We start from the raw sequence: 19,210 nt of genomic DNA on the forward strand, positions 1-19,210 counted from the left end.
CCCTGGGAAAGATTTGGTTGCTAATGGAGATGGCTGTAATAAGGTGGTAGCGATTGCTGGAATCAGATTAAAGGCTCTTTTCTGTTCTGGTGTCTCTTCTTTTTGGGCTGAGTCTGCAGGTCAGTAACAGGTGTTCTAAACTCCCTACCCCTCTCTCCTGGGAGTTTTGAAAGTCAGTACACTTTTTTGTTTTGCATCTTGAAGTGATTGTAAACCCTTACATATATACAGTGAAGTGACTGTCTTCAGAAGATACACAGAGATGGAATAAATTCTCCTACATAAGTTGTACCTGTTTATCTACGGCTGTCTGTTCCCTACATCCATTCAAAGTTCAGAATTTACACAGGATCTCTGTGCTCTGAAAAGCAGGAGGTGAGGAGCTGAAGTGAGGAGAGCTCTGAGAGCTGATTGGTGGAAAGGGGCACCCCCCCCCCCTTCACATAGCACACAGGAACAGAGCTGAGGCTGTCAATCACAAGCTGTGCCCTCCCGTGTCACCATTTTTCCTCTTGGTGTCAGGAAAGCTTGTCAAAAGTGACTCATGCTGATAGCAGAGGAATGATGCAGCAGACAGAAATGACACCTCTTTCTCTGGATTGAGACAAGCACACTATACAGGGATATGCTTTGTTCATATTTCATGTCTCACATTTATAACCACTCAAACGTGACTGGTGCCTGTTCACATCCCACTACTGCCTATACCCTGAGATGAAACATCAGCCCACCCTCTCTCTGGGGGTACCACCATGCCTTCGGTGTCTTTGCCCACAGCAACCAATTAGCTTCTATCTTTCATTTTTCCCATGCAGCTTAGAAAATTAAATTGAAATTGTTCATTGGTTGCACTCCAGTTAAGACAAAGTTTAGATCCTAGGGATGCCTGGACGGATCAGAGCAGTTCTGATTGGTCAGCACAGTTACCAGCCAACACTGACCAATCAGAACAGCTCTGATCCATCCCAAATCCCAGAAGAACAGGATGGTTTTCAGACTCCAGGACTGCTGCAATGGGCTGTATGGACAGTGAAAATGAATCATCCATGGAGGTAACTGCAGTAGAGACCAGGGGTGGGGAGGGAGCAGGATGTTAGTGCACCATTCTTCTGAAAAGGTGAAGCAACACTTTAGGGCTCAATCAGATGGGTGCTGTTCAGAGCTGCTGGCACATGCGTGTGCATCCACCTCGGAGCGATGTGCAGGCAGCCCATAAAAGTGGATGCACATGCAGTGCCTGCATGGACACAATTGCACAAAGTTTGAATTCTGTTCAAGTATGTATCATTAACTATGAACGTCCTTCCATTCTTTCCATCCTCCTCCAAATCTCCAAATTCCTATTGTTTGCTGCTGTGATATGACTTCCTATTTGAGGGAGGCTACATTGGTTCTCCATGACCCACTATATGTAGGAACGTAGCAACCCTCTCTTGCTCTGATCCTGAGATGAACAATGGACGGAAAAGCACATTTACCCCCGGTTCACATATATGTGGCCTTGCGGGCCGCGTTTTGCACGGGCACGAGCGCCCATTCATTTGAATGGACTCCCGTGCCCCGTCGTGACACGCAGAGAAGAAGTCCCTGCACTTCTTCTGAAAATGCAGCCCGCATGGGAACATCGGTTCCCGGTACGATTGCGTTTTACAGTGTGGGTGGAGTGCCATTAGAATTAATGGCACCCGCCGCGGGACCACATTTCTCTGTTCGGGTGATGCGGCTGCACAGATCCGCAGCGGCACCACCCGCACAGATGTGAACCTAGCCTAAGAAACTAATGGAAAATAGATTACAGGGCTATCAAAGTATATGTAAACTTTCAGCCCATTCAGTTTAAAATAGGATTGAAAGGTAAAACATTTATGTATACATATAAAAAAAAAAATATACATATATTTTTTCCCCTTTTTTATAAGTGATCATATATCCTCTGTTCTCAGCTACATAAGGAGCCTAGATATCTGGGGGAGGAGAAACAACAGGACACTGATATTCCCAGTGAATGGCTGTGCGGGGGGAAAGGGGGGATGAAATCACAAGATTGATCATTGGGAGAGCAGGCTGAGTTCTCATCAGCACAGCTAGAATACTGCCCATGCTGTGCTCTTCTGCTTAGTGTGGTTAGTTTTTAACCGTTTACCTGCTGCCGTATAGCAGATATACTGCTACACGGTGGCACGGGTGTGCAAAATCACATATATATATATATGTGATTTTGCATTTCTGGGTACTTGGCGCATGCGCACCCTACCTGTGCCACCATTCGCGGTCGCGGATGTCAATCACCGGGTCCCGGCCGGTGATTACCCGCCGGTGTCCGGTGAATACTACAATCACTGACGGGGAGGAAGACTGTTTTGTTTACAAAAAGTCTTCCTTCCTGTCAGCTCGGCACACTGCTCAGGATGCCTGTGCACAGCACAGTCATCCTGATCAGTGTGCTTACAGTGAAGCACACACCTCCTAGTAAAACTCTCCACACAGTTAACCCTTTGATCGCCCTTCACATTAACCCTTTCCTGCCAAATATTAGTAGTACAGTGTCATTGCTGTACTTTATCACTTTATTGGTGTCACTGGGGATGTCCGTCAGTTAGTCGCTGATCGCTGCCATTACTAGTAGGATGAAAAAAAAAATCCAGTATCTATACCGCCATTTGTAAATGCTACAGCTTTCACATAAACCAATTAATTTACACATATTGAGTTTTTTTTTTAACAAAGACATGTAGTAGAATACATTTTGGCCTAAATTTATGACGAAATTTGATTTTTTAAATTTTTTTTACTGGACATGTTTAATATAAAAAGTCCAAAATATTTTTTTTTCTCAAAATTGTCGGTCTTTTTTTGCTTATAGCGCAAAAAATAAAAAATGCAGAGGCAATCAAATACCACTGAAAGAAAGCTCAATTCATGGGAAAAAAGGACATACATTTCATCTGGGTGCGGCGTTGCATAACTGCACAATTGTCAGTTAAAGTAACGCAGTGCCGTAACACAAAAAATGGCCTGGTCAGGAAGGGGGGTAAATCCTCTGGAAGGCAAGTGGTTAATAGGAAAGTAGAGGGACTGGCAGGAACACCAGGCATTTCACACAAAGGAAGCAATACAAAGAGAACAGGATACTTCTTCATACAAGTACATGATACAGCAGGCACATATCAGGAATATGAAATGTTGGGTTTACATATCCTTGCCCTCCTCCCTATAGCAGAAGTACTGCTACAGGGCGACACAGCTGCGCAAAATCACATATATATTATTTGCATTTCTGGGTAAGGGGGCCACTTTTGGCTGTTGGGGATATCAATCATCGGGTTCCGACCGGCGATTACCAGCTGGGACTCAGTGATCATTGGCAGGGCTGAGAACAACAACACAGATCTCTCTCCTGTCAGCATGGACATGCTGCTTTGTATCTCTCTGCACAGCATATCTCCCAAGTAAAACAGCACACAATGTAGAATACACACAGCGCACTGTTAATCCTTTGATCGCCCCCAAATGTTAACCCCTTCCTGCCCAGAGTCAATAGTACAGTGTCAGTGCTTTTTATTAGCACCGATCATGGTATTAGTGTCACTGGAGATGTCAGTGGCAGTTAGTCAGTTCCCCCCTGTGTCAGAATGCCCGCCACAGTCCCACTATAAGTCGCTGACTGCCGCCATACTAGTATGAAAAAAATTCCAGTATATATACCACCATTTGTAGATGCAATAACTTTCACGTAAACCAACTAATGTACACTTATTGGGATTTTTTTAGCAAAGACATTTAGCAATACATTTTGGCCTAAATTTATGAAGAAATTTGATTTTTTTGATATGTTTTATAGCAAAAAGTCAAAAATATTGTTTTTTTTTAAAAATTGTTGGTCTTTTTTTGTTTATAGCACAAAAATTGAAAATTGCAGAGGTGATTAAATACCACCGAAAGAAAACTCTATTTGTGGGAAAAAAAATGACATAAATGTAATTTATGTACAGCATTGCATGACCACACAATTGTCAGTAAACCTACCTGGCGGTATTCCCGAGTGTAGCTCAGGGTTAATTATCAGTGCCAAAAGTGGTAACCCTGAGCTACACTCGGGATTACCTTGCAGCGTTGCTCTGGGATTCCCAGAATCACTTACCTTGTCCTGTGCTCCCGCGATGTCCCCCCTGCAGCTTCATCTCCTCCGGCCGATGCCGGCATCCGTCTTCCGGGTTCCGGTCCCTGCGAGCGTCAGGATGTACGGGACGTACGGGGGCCGGAACCGGCGGGAAATTTAAAAATTTTACAAAGTGAAATTCACTAAATACACTAGAATCATATAGTATAACATTACTGTATCAAACCATTTCGCATACATTTTGTCCCTAGTGCTTTGCTCTGTGCCCTGCCTGCATTTGTATTGTTCTTTCTGCCTGAGAAACTGAGAAAAGTCCATGGCGTCCAAAAAGTGTCCCTTTAGGTCAAAAGCGATTTTAGACCGGCTAGAGAACAGCGATAGTAAATTAGAACCACTTGCAGAATTGAGTGATAATGATTTGTGGGGAAATTTGTCATCAGACACTGAAAACGATTTTGTGATTTTGCTCAGTGATGTGCGAACTTGGCGCTCTATTTCAAATTTCAGTGTTTTTGGTTTGATTATATTATTGAATTAAATGTATTATTATATAATTTTTTTTATGATTATTTATTATAATTTATGATTTTGTGTTTCAAATTTTATCATACCTGGGATGTTTACTAGACTCTTGTTCGCACAGATTTCAGTGAGTTATTCCTAAGAATTACAGACCTACAATAAAAAACGACATATTTTAATGCAAAAAAATGTGCCGCTTTGAGCACAGAAATACTGACATAATCAGACCGCTAGGGAGGTTAAAGTAATGCAGTGCTATATTGCAAAAAATGGCCTGGTCTGGAAGGGGGGTAAAGCCTCTGGAGGGAACGTGTGTATAGATTATTTTTGGAGAGTATGGACATTGTTTAATGTTACTTTAAGTACAAAATGACGCAAGGAAGCAAAATGTATCAGCTTTTCCTGATTCTCCTCTCCCCAAGTGATTACTCTGCAACATTGTAACTCAGTAGCACTTCACAAGGTGAGAGGCTGGAGCAGAGGGGCTGATCTTTGTCAGTTGTTTATAGTAGGTTCACATTTGGGTGATACAGGAATGCATACAAAATTGCATGCATTCCTGCAGCACACAAAAAGGCAAAATCCTATTGCAGACACATGGTGATGCCATTCATTCTTAATTCATACAAACAAACGTTCGATAAATGTCATTCAAAAGTAGTTATTTATTATTATTTCAGGTACTTATATAGCGCTGTCAATTTTACGCAGCACTTTACATATATATATATTGTACATTCCCATCAGTCCCTAACCCTCAAGGGGCGTACAATCTAAGGTCCCTAACTCACATTCATACATACACATACTAGGGGCAATTTAGACAGGAGCCAATTAACCTACCAGCATGTCTTTTGGGGTGTGGGAGGAAACCGGAGTACCCGGAGAAAACCCACGCAGGCACAGGGAGAACATGCAAACTCCAGGCAGGTGGTGCCGTAGTGGGGATTCAAACCAACAACCCTAGCCGGAGCAGACTGACAACTCATGGGGCCCCCGGGCAATAGGGGATCATGGGGCCCCTGTGTCCTTGCCCAAACTCAAAAAAGCCTATGAAAAAGGTACCAGGGGCATCTCATGGGGCCCCCTACTGACCCTGGGCCCTCGGGCAGTGCCTGAGTTTCCAAATGGTCAGTCCGCCCCTGAACCCTAGTACTGCCAGGAGGAAGTGCTAACCATTTAGCCACTGTGCTGCTCACAACTTCGTCTGCTGTTAACATTCAGTTTTGCAGTGAATGTTTAAGTGTAAGTGCTAAACAAAACTTACATACGCAGCTAGAAATTCAATAATTCCAGCAAAATTTTCCATCATGCTCCTTTAAATTCTCTTTTCACCGTTGATTCAACCCCACTAACAAGTAGAAAATCAAATGAACGTTCTTAAAATGAAAAATTTTAAAGGAAAACCTAAAGAATAAAAGAGACTCCACGCTTGGTGCTAAAACAAAAACAAAAAGAATTATTAGGGTAAGCTGCACACAAAACGTCAGAATACTAAACATAAATGTATACATCAGATGGGGCGCAATCTACTAGTGTATACCCAGGTTTAGGCAGACTCTCCATCTAGGAAATAGCTGCTGATCCTGAATGATTCCTGAACAAAGATGGCGCTGTCCTTCTAGAAGAAAACCAAATGGTGGGATCATTAGGGAGGAGTACTCTGATCTCCATGAGAGACAATAATAAATACCCGTAATACTCTTTTTTTCTTACCTTGCATATACCTAACATGAACAAATGTATATCTGACGCCTGTACAGGTAACGTTGAACTGTGGCCAGAAAATTAAAAAATTTCAAGGAAGACGTTTTTTTTCTTACAGAAGAGATTTGTTGCAGTAAAGTGGTCTTTTCTTCCTCCTCGCAGTCTTCCTTACACTACATGCACAGCTCGGTGTATAGTCCTGGCATGGGGGAGTTTACCTCATTTTCAGGTCTAAAAAACTCATTTTAATGTCTCTGGCAGTGATGAGAGTTGAGAGTAAGGTGGGGGCTCCAGTCTATGACCTGCAGGCTACATTTGGCCCATTACAAAGTTTCAACTTGTCTCATATTTGCAAAACGTGTTTCCATTAACAACCAATGAGTCAAAGCGGCCAGGACACCAGGTGTCATTCATTGCTATGGTTCTCCCAGCCAAACGCATGATGCTGATCTAGGATGGGCGGCATCCAGGGCCACCCCAGCATTCAGAAAAGGACCACTACACCTCCTGCCCTCCAGCCTGTGCCATCCTGCTGCTTTGCTACAAATGATAAAGTAGGATAGGGGGGTTGAGGGCTCCGATGTGAATAGGGGACTCTAATGTGAAAAGGGGGCTCATATATGAGAGGGGACTCTGCTGTCATGGGGAGCTTCTGATGTGAAGGGGGAACTATGATGTGATAGGGGCTTCTGATGTGAAAGCAGGGAGCTCTGGTGAAAAGGCATGATTCCAATGTGATGGGGGCTCTGATGTGAAAGGGGAGTTCTGATGAGATGGGGGCTCTGATGTGAAAGGGGATGCTAATGTGAAAAGGGGGCTCTTATATGAGGGGGATTTTGTTGTTATGGGAAGCTTCTGATGTGAAGGGGGAACTACAATGTGATGGGGGCCTCTGATGTGAAAGAAGTGTGACTCTGAGATGTGATGGCGGCTCTTATGTGAATGGGGGGGGGTTGATGTGAAAAGATGCCAGCTCTGATGTGAAAGGATGACTCCAGTACAATCTCTCTGATGAGATAGGAAGATTCTGATGTGAAGGGGGATTGTGATATAATGGGGGACTCTTATGTGAAGGGGGATCCTGATCTGATGGGTACTCTGCTGTGAAGTTCGTTCCTGGAGCGTGTATATTCATGTATTGATAGAAGTGACTGCCTGGCCCAGGAATATGTGTGAAATATACACAATGGGCTGGATTTCCTGCAGACAAATACACTGTGTACTCTGCAAGTGCAGCTGCTCCAGAGCTTAACAAATGAGGTGAAGCTTCACTTTGCAAAGAATAGCCAATCACATACAAAGGAAATAAAAAACAGCAATTTTTCTTGCACATGATTGGATGATGGGAGTCAGCAGAGCTCTCCCCCTGTGCCTGTAGTAAATCCTCCCCAATGTGTCCGTGTACCGGGCAGTTGGGAGCCCCGGATGTAAGGCCCTCCTATTCACGGAGCACACGGCAGACACGGGGCTCTTCGCTATTCTCCACGGAAGACTTTCCCAGCACAGCCCAATCCGCAGCATCACGTGACGTCACGGGTCAGCGGTGCCACTAGGCAGTACCCCGGGATGGCCGCGTACTCGCGCCCGGGAGCGCGCCTCCTCCTGCTCTGGTGACAGGCGCGGAAGTCACGTGACAGGCTGAAACCGGCTGACGGGAGTGGGCGGAGCGTGTGAGGGAGGAGGAAGCGGCGCCGTACCCCGGCCCTACACAGCGACCCTTGTCTCCTCTCACTGAGAGCCAGCCATGCTGGGGCCCTAACTCCCGGGCGTTCAGTGTCGGTGTGTGCGGGAAGGCCGGGCCCCGGTGCCTAGGCCCGGGATGGCGCAGTGCCTGCTCTCCGTGCAGGAGTTCCTCCAGGACTCGTTCATCCCGCAGGTGGCGGCCCTGTGCAGTGACGAGGCCGAGAGACTGGCCAAGAAGAACCAGTTGTCCTTCTGTGAGCTGGTCCGGCCATTCTGCAGGCTCAGCACCGAGGGTGAGTGCAGCATCGCCCCGTCCTGTGTCGTGGATAGGTCAGGGTACGGGGAGGAGTGATTCCCGGTCTGTAATGTGGAAGAGGGGGGGACTCCCGGTCTGTAATGTGGAAGAGGGGGGGACTCCCGGTCTGTAATGTGGAAGAGGGGGGGACTCCCGGTCTGTAATGTGGAAGAGGGGGGGGACTCCCGGTCTGTAATGTGGAAGAGGGGGGGGACTCCCGGTCTGTAATGTGGAAGAGGGGGGGGACTCCCGGTCTGTAATGTGGAAGAGGGGTGGGGGACTCCCGGTCTGTAATGTGGAAGAGGGGTGGGGGACTCCCGGTCTGTAATGTGGAAGAGGGGTGGGGGACTCCCGGTCTGTAATGTGGAAGAGGGGTGGGGGACTCCCGGTCTGTAATGTGGAAGAGGGGTGGGGGACTCCCGGTCTGTAATGTGGAAGAGGGGTGGGGGACTCCCGGTCTGTAATGTGGAAGAGGGGTGGGGGACTCCCGGTCTGTAATGTGGAAGAGGGGTGGGGGACTCCCGGTCTGTAATGTGGAAGAGGGGTGGGGGACTCCCGGTCTGTAATGTGGAAGAGGGGTGGGGGACTCCCGGTCTGTAATGTGGAAGAGGGGTGGGGGACTCCCGGTCTGTAATGTGGAAGAGGGGTGGAGGACTCCCGGTCTGTAATGTGGAAGAGGGGTGGGGGACTCCCGGTCTGTAATGTGGAAGAGGGGTGGGGGACTCCCGGTCTGTAATGTGGAAGAGGGGTGGGGGACTCCCGGTCTGTAATGTGGAAGAGGGGTGCTCTCCTATCCTACAACATGGGGCACCTGTGTGTGTTCATAGTGACTGGGGTCCTACAATCAGTCTGAGGTCAGAGGTCAGGGTTGTGTCTGTAGGATGACTGTAGTGAACAATTGTGGGAAATGGAGGTGATTCACTCTATGGATTCCTATCATTCCTAATGCCTTTGTTTACATTGATCACCTCAGTTATCTGCTGACCAAAGTCCTAATTAGGGCTCATTCACCCAGGTGATAAAAACAGGTGACTGAGCCGCAGTTGTACCAACCTTGACCCCCCGCCCCCCAATCTTCCCCCTTCCTCCAAACTAGGGCATACTCAAGGTTGTACACATGCCGCAGCAAATATGAAACAGCATGCCACATTCTGCCGGTGGTACCGCCACCACCCGTGACTTAAGTCAGGGCCATGCCACAACCACCCTTCATTTTGAGGGTTGAAGTGACATTAAAGCAGATTTCCACCCAAAAGGGAAGTTCCGCTTTAAAGATTGGTTTCCCGCTCCCCATTAAGGATTGGCACCTTTGGGGAGTGGCTACCTGAAATTGACAGGTATCCGCTTCCGCTGCGATCGCCTAGGCAATCAGAAGCAGAAGTTTTCCTCCCCCCTCCCTTCCCCTAGTCTACTAGGACATGTGACAGGTCCCCGAAGACTATGGGGCCATGCAGGAAGTCCAGCATTACTCGCGCATGCGCATTGGGCACCCGGCTGTGAAGTTGCAAGCTGTCACAGCCGGGTGCCCACACTGAAGATGCCGGCACCTAGAACACAGAACGGCCTTGAAACAGGCTGCGGGGAGGACATCGCGGGATCATGGGACAGGTAATTGGCTGTTTTTTAAAAGTCAGAAATTACAGTTTTTGGAGCTGCTGACTTTTATTTTTTTTACAGTGTGAGTGGAACTCCGCTTTAAAGGCAATTTAAAAAAAAATACCAAACATGTCATACTTGCCTGCTCTATGCAGTGCTTTTTCACAGAGCAACCCGGATCCTCCTCTTCTCGGGTCCCCCGCAGGCGCTCCCGGCCCCTCCATCCTGCCACGTGCCCCCATAGCAAGCAGCTTGCTATATGCTATAGGGGCACTCAAGCAGACTCACTCCCAAGCTGCTGCTCTGTGTGTCCATTTGGGGGCGCTGCCCCCTTCCTCTCCTCATTGGCGCTCTGGCTGTGATTGACATCCAATGGCTTCCACTGCTTACTCATCCAATGAGGAGGGAGTGTCCCCAGAGAGCTGAGGATTTCGTGAACATCACAATATTGCGATGGGGCTCAGGTAAGTATTGGGGGGGAGCTGCTGCTGCACACTGAAGATTTTGCACTTTGATGCAAAGAATACATGAATTAAAATACTTTTAGCCTTTATAACCATTTTAAAGCAGTGCTTACACATGGCTTCACCGCTTGTCAGACCCCTCTGGAATGCAATCCACTGTGGATTGCTTTTCAGAAGGTTGGCAGTATAGCCACACATGTGAATCAGCTCTTGAGGCTCATGCACACAGGTAGACAATATGCTGTGTACACGTCCATGTGTGCGTATCTGAATGCAACAGTATTGTACGCTGTGGGCCCATTCACACTGCTCCATTATGATCTGCAGGGTTTAGCTACATAAACTAAAACATTTGTGTACTGTCCATGATGCTTTTTTTTTTTTTTTTTCCACATTTTCAGGATAAGCTTTCAGGGAAGGGAGAGGCGTATAGCCTTTCTTCCAAGTCCAACCAGTACTCTTGGACCTTGAAGAAGGGGGTACACTCTAAAAGCCTGTCTTGAAAGTTTGGATTTTAGTGCAAATTAAAAAAAAAAAAAAAAAAAGTATCACGGACAGTATGCAAATGTTTGTTGCCAGTGCACCAATATGGCTACAATCACCTCAAGCTACGTAAACCAAATCCAGAAAATTCTACGTTTGCAGTTTGATTCTGACCTTATTTTATACTATATGCATGGACATTTTTTTACACACTTTTACAAGCATACAGCATAATTGCACTGCCACTGCTTCTGGGGCCAAGATGTAAAGATGGGCAGTCAGCTGCAACTGTGCAGAATGAACTCAGCATTTACCCTAGGTTCACACCTATGCAGGCTACAGTTGATGATTTTTTCTGGTGCGTTTTTTGTTGTTTTTTTTTTACTTGTGTTTTTGGTGTGTTTGAGGGATGTGGTACTGTTGCTAGGGGAAGGTGTCTGTTGTCATGCAGGAAACACCAAAACACATGTACTTGGATTTTGCATGCATTTTTTGATGCGGTTTCATTGAAGTCTTTTGAACCTAAAACACAATCCGCTGTGAGGGGGGAAAAAAAAGTCCTTGGCCCTTTCCAAAAACCTTGCCGGCTCAAAATGCACAGATGTGAACCAGAGCCATAGGCAATCATGTTAAATGGACTGTATTGTGTTTCTGCAAACCGAGAAACACACTGAAAACCACATAAGTGTAAACCTAACCTTAGTCTGAATAACTGTAGATTGAGGTCATTCTGCATATTGTTATTTACACCTTGCCCGCAATGGGGCATTTATATGGTGGTGGCACAGGAATGACCTCAGAGACACAGTTGCTTTGACTACTTTGAAAGTGTGGACTGTTGCTTATTTAAAATGGGACTGAAGTCACCCCCAAGAAATTTGCTAGTGAGTTTTATACTTGTGCAACTCCAAAATCACACGATTTCCAGTACAACTTTGGACTACAACTTTTAATGTGACTTTACACTATATGGCATTCAAGGAACATCAAAGTCACATTAAAGTAGTACAGGAACCTTTTCAAAGTCGTATAGATCCAAATGGGTGGCATTGAAAGCAATGGGCTATGACTTGTCATGTGACTTTGAGTAGAGATGGGTAGTGCAGACCTTACATCCTGGAGGGGGCAAGCTAAGCGTTTAGTTTGCTATAATGTGCAAATACAGTCATAGCCAAAAATATTGGCAACCCTGCATTTCTGTCTGAAAATGTTTCACATCACCCAGAAAATTGTTGCAATTACAAATGTTTATGCATTCTCATGTTTATTTCTTTTGTTTGTATTGGTATGATACAAACAAGTGGAGAAACAAAAAGCCAAATCTGACACATTCCACACAAAACCCCAGAAATGGACTGGACAAAATTATTGGCACCTTCTCAAAACTGTAAGAAATAATTGCATTCCAAGTTTGTGATGGTTCTGTAATTTGTAATTAAACTCATCTGTATCAGTTAACTGGTACTGACAATATAGAAATCACACCGGCAACAAGTTAAAATGGTGAAAAATTAACTCAACCTTTCTGTTGTGTGTCTCTGTGTTCCACATGAAATGCAGAGAAGAGAAAGAGCAGCAAGGAATTGTCTGAACATTTAAGAACTAAAATTGTGGAAAAGCAATGACAATCTCAAGGTTGCAAGTCCATCTCCTAATGTTCCTGTGTCCACTATGTGCAACATTGTCAAAAAGTTTACAGCCCATGGCACTGTAGCTAAGCTCCCTGGACGAAAGAGAAAAATTGATCAGATATTGCAATTTAAGGATTGTTCAAATGGCTGCTAAAGAACCTCGATCAACTTGCAGACAGATTCAAGCTGACCTCCAAGCATAGGGTACAACTGTGTCAGCGGCAATACGTTGCCATCTGAATGAAAAGGGATGCTTAGGAAGGAGACCCAAGAGGACGCCACTGCTGACACAGAAACCTAAAAATTATTAGAGTTTGCTGAAACGTACCTGAGGAAGCCAAAATCCTTTTGGGAGAATGTGCTGTTGACAGACGAAACAAAATTACAGCTTTTTGGTAAAGCCCATCATTCTACTGTTTTCATAAAAAGCAATGAGGCCTTTAAAGCAAAGAATATAGTCAAACATGGTGCAGGTTTTGGGGATGCTTTGCTACTTCAGGTACTGGATGTCTTGATCGTGTGCATGGCATTATGAAATTTGAAGACTACCAAAGAATTCTGGGGTGCAATGTAGGTCTCCGTCAGAGATCATGGGTCTTACAGCAGGACAATGACGCAAAGCACCCTGAAATCGTTGCAGACAAAGCGCTGGAGAGTACTGAACTGGCCAACAATGAGTCCAATTCTCAATCCCATAGAGCAGGGGTGTCAAACTGGCAGCCCTCCAGCTGTTGCGAAACTACAAGTTCCATCATGATTCTGCCTTTGGAGTCATGCTTGTAACTGTCTATCTCGCAGTGCCTCATGGGACTTGTAGTTTGGCAACAGCTGGAGGGCCACCAGTTTGACATCCGTGCCATAGAGCACCTGATGAGAGATCTCAAAACAGCAGTTGGGAAAAGGAACCCTCCCAATCTAAGGGACTTGGAGCAGTTGGCGAAAGAAGAGTGGTCCAAAATTCCAGTAGAGAGGTGTAAGAAACTCATTGATGGTTACAAGAAGCGGTTGTTTTCAGTAATTTTTTTTTTTTAAAGGGGTGTGCTACTAAATATTAAATTTAGGGTGCTAGTAATTTTTTTCCAGTCTATTTTTGGGGCTTTGCGTGGAATGTGTCAAATTTGGCTTTTTTTTTCTCTACTTTGTGTCTACCAATGCAAACACACACAGCAAACATGAGAATGCCTAAAAATTTGTAATTGCAACAATTGTCTTATCTTACAGAATATTTTTGGCCGTGACTGTATGTCTTTTATACTTGCATATTATGCCAAGTGCTTACTTCTTTAAAGTGATCCTGTCATTGACAGTAAACATTCTTAACAGGCATACAGTGAAGGAAATAAGTATTTGATCCCCTGCTGATTTTGAATGTTTGCCCACTCACAAAGAAATGATCAGTTTAAAAATCGAATGGTAGGTGTATTATAACACTGAGACAGAATAACAACAAAAAATTCAAAAGAAATGCATATCTAACAAATGGTGCACTGATTTGCATGTTCATGAGGGAGATAGGTATTTGATCCCCTTCACAAAACATAACTTAGTACTTGACGGCAAATCCCTTGTTGGCAATCACAGAGGTCAGACGTTTCCTGTAGTTGGCCACCAGGTTTGCACACATCTCAGGAGGGATTTGTCCCTCTCATCTTGGCAGATCCTCTCCAAGTCATTAAGGTTTGATGGCTGACATTTGACCAATCGAACTTTCAGCTCCTTCCACAGATTTTCAATCAGATTAAGGTCTGGAGACTGGCTAGGCCACTCCAGGACCTTAATGTGCTTCTTTTTGAGCCACTCCTTTGTTGCCTTGGCCGTGTGTTTTGGGTCATTGTCATGCTGGAACACCCATCCACGACCCATTTTCAATGCCCTGGCTGAGGGAAGAAGGTTCTCGACCAAGATATGACGGTACATTGCCCCGTCCATCATCCCTTTGGTGCAGTTGTCCTGTCCCCATAGCAGAAAACACCCCCAAAGCAGAATGTTTCCACCACCATGTTTGACAGTTGGGATGTTCTTAGGGTTATAGGCAGCATTCCTCCTCCTCCAAACACGGCGAGTTGAGTTGATGCCAAAGAGCTCAATTTTTGGTCTCATCTGACCACAACACTTTCAACCAGTCCTCTTCTGCATCATTCAGATGTTCAGTGACAAACTTCAGACGGGCCTGGACATGTGCTTTCTTGAACAGAGGGACCTTGCAGGCACTGCAGGATTTCAATCCTTGTCAGCGTAGTGTGTTACCAATTGTTTTCTTGGTGACTGTGGTCCCAGCTGCCTGGAGATCATTGACAAGATACTCACGTGTAGTTCTGAGGTGATTCCTCAATGTTCTCATGATCATTGACACTCCACGAGGTGAGACTGTATTAAAAGAGGTATAGACTCCAGAGAGGGAGATATCATATTACCCCGGTACAAATCATTAGTAATACCTCATCTGGAATATGCAGTTCAGCTTTGGTCACCAATTCACAAAAGGAACATTGGGGAACTTGAGAAAGTACAGAGAAGGTCAACTAAACTGATACGAGGAGCTCGGCTATGAGGAAAGATTAGAGGAAGTGAATTTATTCTCTCTTGAGAAGAGGAGATTAAGGGGGGATATGATCAACATGTATAAATACATCAGTGGTTCATATAGTGAACTCGGTGTAGAGCTATTCACCCTGAGGTCATCACAGAGGACAAAGGGACACGCTTTATGTCTGGAGGAATAGAAATGTAACCTCCAAACACGGAAAGGTTTCTTCACAGTGAAAGCTGTGAAAATGTGGAATAGACTCCCTCAAGAGTTGGTTCTGGCCAGCTCTGTGGATTGCTTCAAAAAAGGCCTGGATTCTTTCTTAGATACACAGAATATAACTGGATACTAACATTTATAGGTAAAGTTGATCCAGGGAATATCCGACTGCCTCTCTAGGGATCAGGAAGGAATTTTTTTCCCAGCAGGAGCAAATTGGATCGTGCTTTGCTTTGGGGTTTTTTTTTTTGCTATGGTTCAACTGGATGGACTTTTGTCTTTTTTCAGCCAGACTAACTATGTAAAGATCTTGCATGGTGCAGCAGACCTAGGGAGACTGACAGTTGTTTTGTGTTTCTTCCATTTGCGAATGATTGCACCAACTGTTGTCACCTTCTCACCAAGCTGCTTGGCGATAGTTTGGTAGCCCAGTCCAGCCTTGTGTAAGTCTACAATCTTGTCCCTGACATCCTTGGACAGCTCTTCGGTCTTTGCCATGGTGTAGAGTTTGGAATCTGATTGTTTGATTGCTCCTGTGGACAGGTGTCTTTTTATACAGGTAACAAAATGAGATGAGCAGCACTCCCTTTAAGAGACTGCTTCTAATCTCAGCTTGTTACCTGTATGAAAGACACCTGGTAGCCAGAAGTCCTGCTGAGTGATAGGGGATCAAATACTTATTTCCCTCATGAACATGCAAATCAGTGCATAATTTGTTAGACATGCATTTCTTTTGAAATTTTTAGACTGATCATTTCTTTGTAAATGGGCAAACATTCAAAATCAGCAGGGGATCAAATACGTATTTCCTTCACTGTACTTGGAACAGAAGTGAATACCTCTTCCACTGCCTATGCCACCAGAAAGGTGCTTTGTTCACCCGAAATCCCTAGCTGTAGTCCATTGAGAAGTACAGACTTCCAGGAGAGACTGTCATTGTGGTCCCCTGCATTGCTATGTGGTTTCTCCTGCTGACCTCCTTGGTCAAGAATAACATACATACAGGAGGAAGGTCTTGTGTGAAGGTTGATGGCAGGAACCATAGAGAGCTGCAGGAGACCAAGGAGATCAACATCAGTTTCCCAGCGGACTTTGTGCAGGGACTTCACAAAGGGAGCTGTGTTCTGGCAGTGGGAGAGGTAAGTATTCACTTCTATTTTAGGTATGTTTGTTTGGAATGCTTGTTGTTAATGACAGGATCCTCTTTAAAGACCATTTAAAACTGTATGTCCAACACAGACTGTAATGTTTGATATTGCCTACAGTTCCACTATGAGGTTTACTGATGCTGCATTTTGTACAAAGTGTACTTCCAACTGCTATGCGTCCATACTGGTACACGTCAGAGCTTTCAGTTAAGAGTCACTTTACTCCCCTGTGTCCCTTTGTGCTAGTTTAAAGCTGGACTCCAGGCACAATAACCCCAAAGGATATAAATCCACTTTGTGTACCAGTTGCCTTTGCAAACCCAGATCGTACTTTGCAAAAGTAGCAGACATTATGACTGTGTCGTACTTAGCCTGGGCAGAGAGCAGAGCTGTGGGAGGGATCCAGCAGGCTCCACCCACTAAAGGTGTCCTGCAGAAAACTATGCTACAGGCATAACCTCTATAGGCAAATGCATGATGGGAGGTGTACATTAATCAGAGCTTGGATACCGAGGTTACCTACTCCTTAAAGCGGAGTTCCAGTTGAAAAAAAGAAAGCCGCTACAAAAACTGTAGTTGCTAACTTTTAAAATAGACACTTACCTGTCCCTCAGTCCAGCGGTGTCCTCACCACGGCTGATTTCACCGGCCGCTTTCTCTCCCCGGCGCTGCCTTCTTCAGTGTGTCCGCCCAGCTGTCACAGCTTGCGGCTTCACAGGCGGGTGCCTACTGTGCATGTGCGAGAAGTGCTGCACTTTGTGAATGGCCTAGTAGTCTTTTGGGCCTTGTCACATGCCCCAGAAGACTACAGGGAGGGGGGAGGACAACGTCCGCTCCCTATCGCCTTAGGAGATCGCAGTAGAAGTGGGAGCGGAACTTCCCCTTTTGGGTGGAGCTCCGCTTTAAATATCTGCCTCTATTTATGTAGAGCTTCAGCTCCAAAGTTTGGAGATGTGCTATTATGTCTAAATGGATATATTTTGGTACCTGATGTAATATTTTCTTTTTATTTCTCCATATTACCAGATATTCTTAAATTTCTCAAATTCATTTTCTCAGGGGACCTGGTTTTCCCGTTTACATTCTTACACTTGTATGTTATCCCTATGGCCCATTGTTTCTTCTGTTCTGTTCCCAAGATTTTTGATTACTTTCATTGTATAGTAAACATGATTTGTTCTTTTCTGATCTTTGCAATGCTGAGAGATATTTTAAAGTCCTATTTCTTTTTTTTTTTTTCTTTTCAGTTCATATGCGGGATCCCAACAATCAGCTTCAAGTAATAAAAAACCTAAAAATAGCTGTCAACAACATTGTTACTCAACCACCTTTACAGGCAGGAATCCGAAAACTTCTGAATGATGTTGTCTCATCCAGCCAACCTGCTGAAAGTTTGGTACCAAATGTGATTACTGCTGGCGATTATGACCTTAATATCAGTGGTAAGCATGTAGCTCTGTTGGCAAATAATATACATGCTTTGTATTTTGTTTGTAGTTTCTTCCTTCTTTTTTCAAAGCATTAAATCTTAACTTCAGCCAAAAATGTTTGATATTTGTTCACAATAGGGAAGATTTTGTATCTCCCTTGGGTTTTATTGCTGTCTTTTCCATTATTGGGAAGATTTCCTTTCACTTCCTCTGGTGGGGACACTATGTCAAACCGTGAAGAAATAAAAATCTGACTCTACAAAGCAAAGGAAAACATTTTGGCTTGAGTCAGGATTAATCTTTGTTCTTAGTGTGACTTTTCCTATTTAAGCTCCCACACAGGTTCCTAATTTGAAAATCAAATGGGTGTCATTTATATATTGTACAATTTGTAGTTTATACAGGCATAAAAGTAACTGAAAGTGATTAAATCCTATCATCTTTGCCTCTTCATATTTAAAAAAAAAAAAAAAAAAAAAGTGTCAACCTCTGCTACTCTTGACTGAATATTAAAATCTTTGTGTGTCTGTTATGTTGTGTGGAAAGCAAGCTTCACGGTGTGCAGTTTAGACGCTTCAGCTGCACCATTGTGAAATAGGTAAAGTCTAGGATTTAAATGTACCAATTTGCACCATTCAATAACCACGATATTTTGTTTTTCTGTGAATTCCAGTGGTTGGCATGAGGGTTTACAATGGCTGGTCAAAGGCGAAGTTCATACTTGTTAATTCTGTGAACAGCAATTGAATGTCTGTTTTCAATGGGGCTAATGCACCACAGTCGTGAACCAGGCGCATGTCTGGGATTTTTGGGGTGGCTCTATTCACTTGAATAGGCGAGTTTGCCAGTTGGTGCAGCCTGTCATCTCAACTTGCCAGATTACATTTGCTGCAGTGCAAAATGTTGCAGCTGTGGCATGTGAACAGCCCTCTATAGCTGTATGGTAGGCTTTAGGTGGGCAGTGTTAGAGAGGCTTTAGTTTCTTAAGACACCAACTTTGTTTACTTCTTTTGCAAATGTTTATATTTTAGTAGATATAAGTGTTCAATTACATTTGTTTCTGATGCTTGGGCTTCAATTGCATAAGTTCAAAAATTCACCATGCTTTTGTGTAGAACTTTATAAGATTCAGTAACTGATAGCAAAGTAGCTGTCTAGACATTACACTCGGCATTGTCTCAGTGGTACAGGTCCCATTTACCATTGTGGCAGAAGGTGTCCCAGTGGAGCACAAGAGCTTTGATGTCACTGCACTTGTAGTCCATTGACACTTCCTCCAGCCCAGTAACTGGAGGTGTGTACCTCAGTATTTACCCATGGCTGGAGGAAAAGTCTGTAGGAGCCTGAACATTGCATTTGCAATCCAGACAGTTCACATCCTGTAT

At 44.5% G+C, this 19,210-nt stretch overlaps 1 protein-coding gene and 1 long non-coding RNA gene across 3 annotated transcripts in view; one reads left to right on the forward strand and one right to left on the reverse strand.

Moving 5' to 3' along the window:
* Positions 1-5,287: 5,287 nt before the first annotated feature.
* LOC149461420 (uncharacterized) lies at positions 5,288-7,964 on the reverse strand. Of its 2 annotated transcripts, XR_016312869.1 has the most exons (3): positions 6,359-7,964; positions 6,186-6,263; positions 5,288-6,080 (listed from the first exon to the last, which is right to left on the reverse strand). It is a non-coding gene; the product is annotated as an uncharacterized LOC149461420 (long non-coding RNA). The 2 variants fall into 2 exon arrangements; XR_016312868.1 differs by having other exon boundaries at positions 5,288-6,263.
* LOC149461421 (trafficking protein particle complex subunit 8-like) overlaps positions 7,738-19,210 on the forward strand; it is a 58,962-nt gene continuing 47,489 nt past the window's right edge. Inside the window, exons 1-2 of the mRNA XM_089678362.1 lie at positions 7,738-8,325; positions 17,643-17,837. Coding sequence (XP_089534488.1) covers positions 8,169-8,325; positions 17,643-17,837 — 352 coding nt within the window. The 5' untranslated portion in view covers positions 7,738-8,168. The remainder of the gene's footprint in view (positions 8,326-17,642; positions 17,838-19,210) is intronic.

This window comes from Staurois parvus, unplaced genomic scaffold (genome assembly GCF_062004578.1).
Source record: "Staurois parvus isolate SC_StPar_1 unplaced genomic scaffold, SC_StPar_1.0 ptg000203l, whole genome shotgun sequence".
Classification (NCBI taxonomy): Eukaryota; Metazoa; Chordata; class Amphibia; order Anura; family Ranidae; genus Staurois; species Staurois parvus.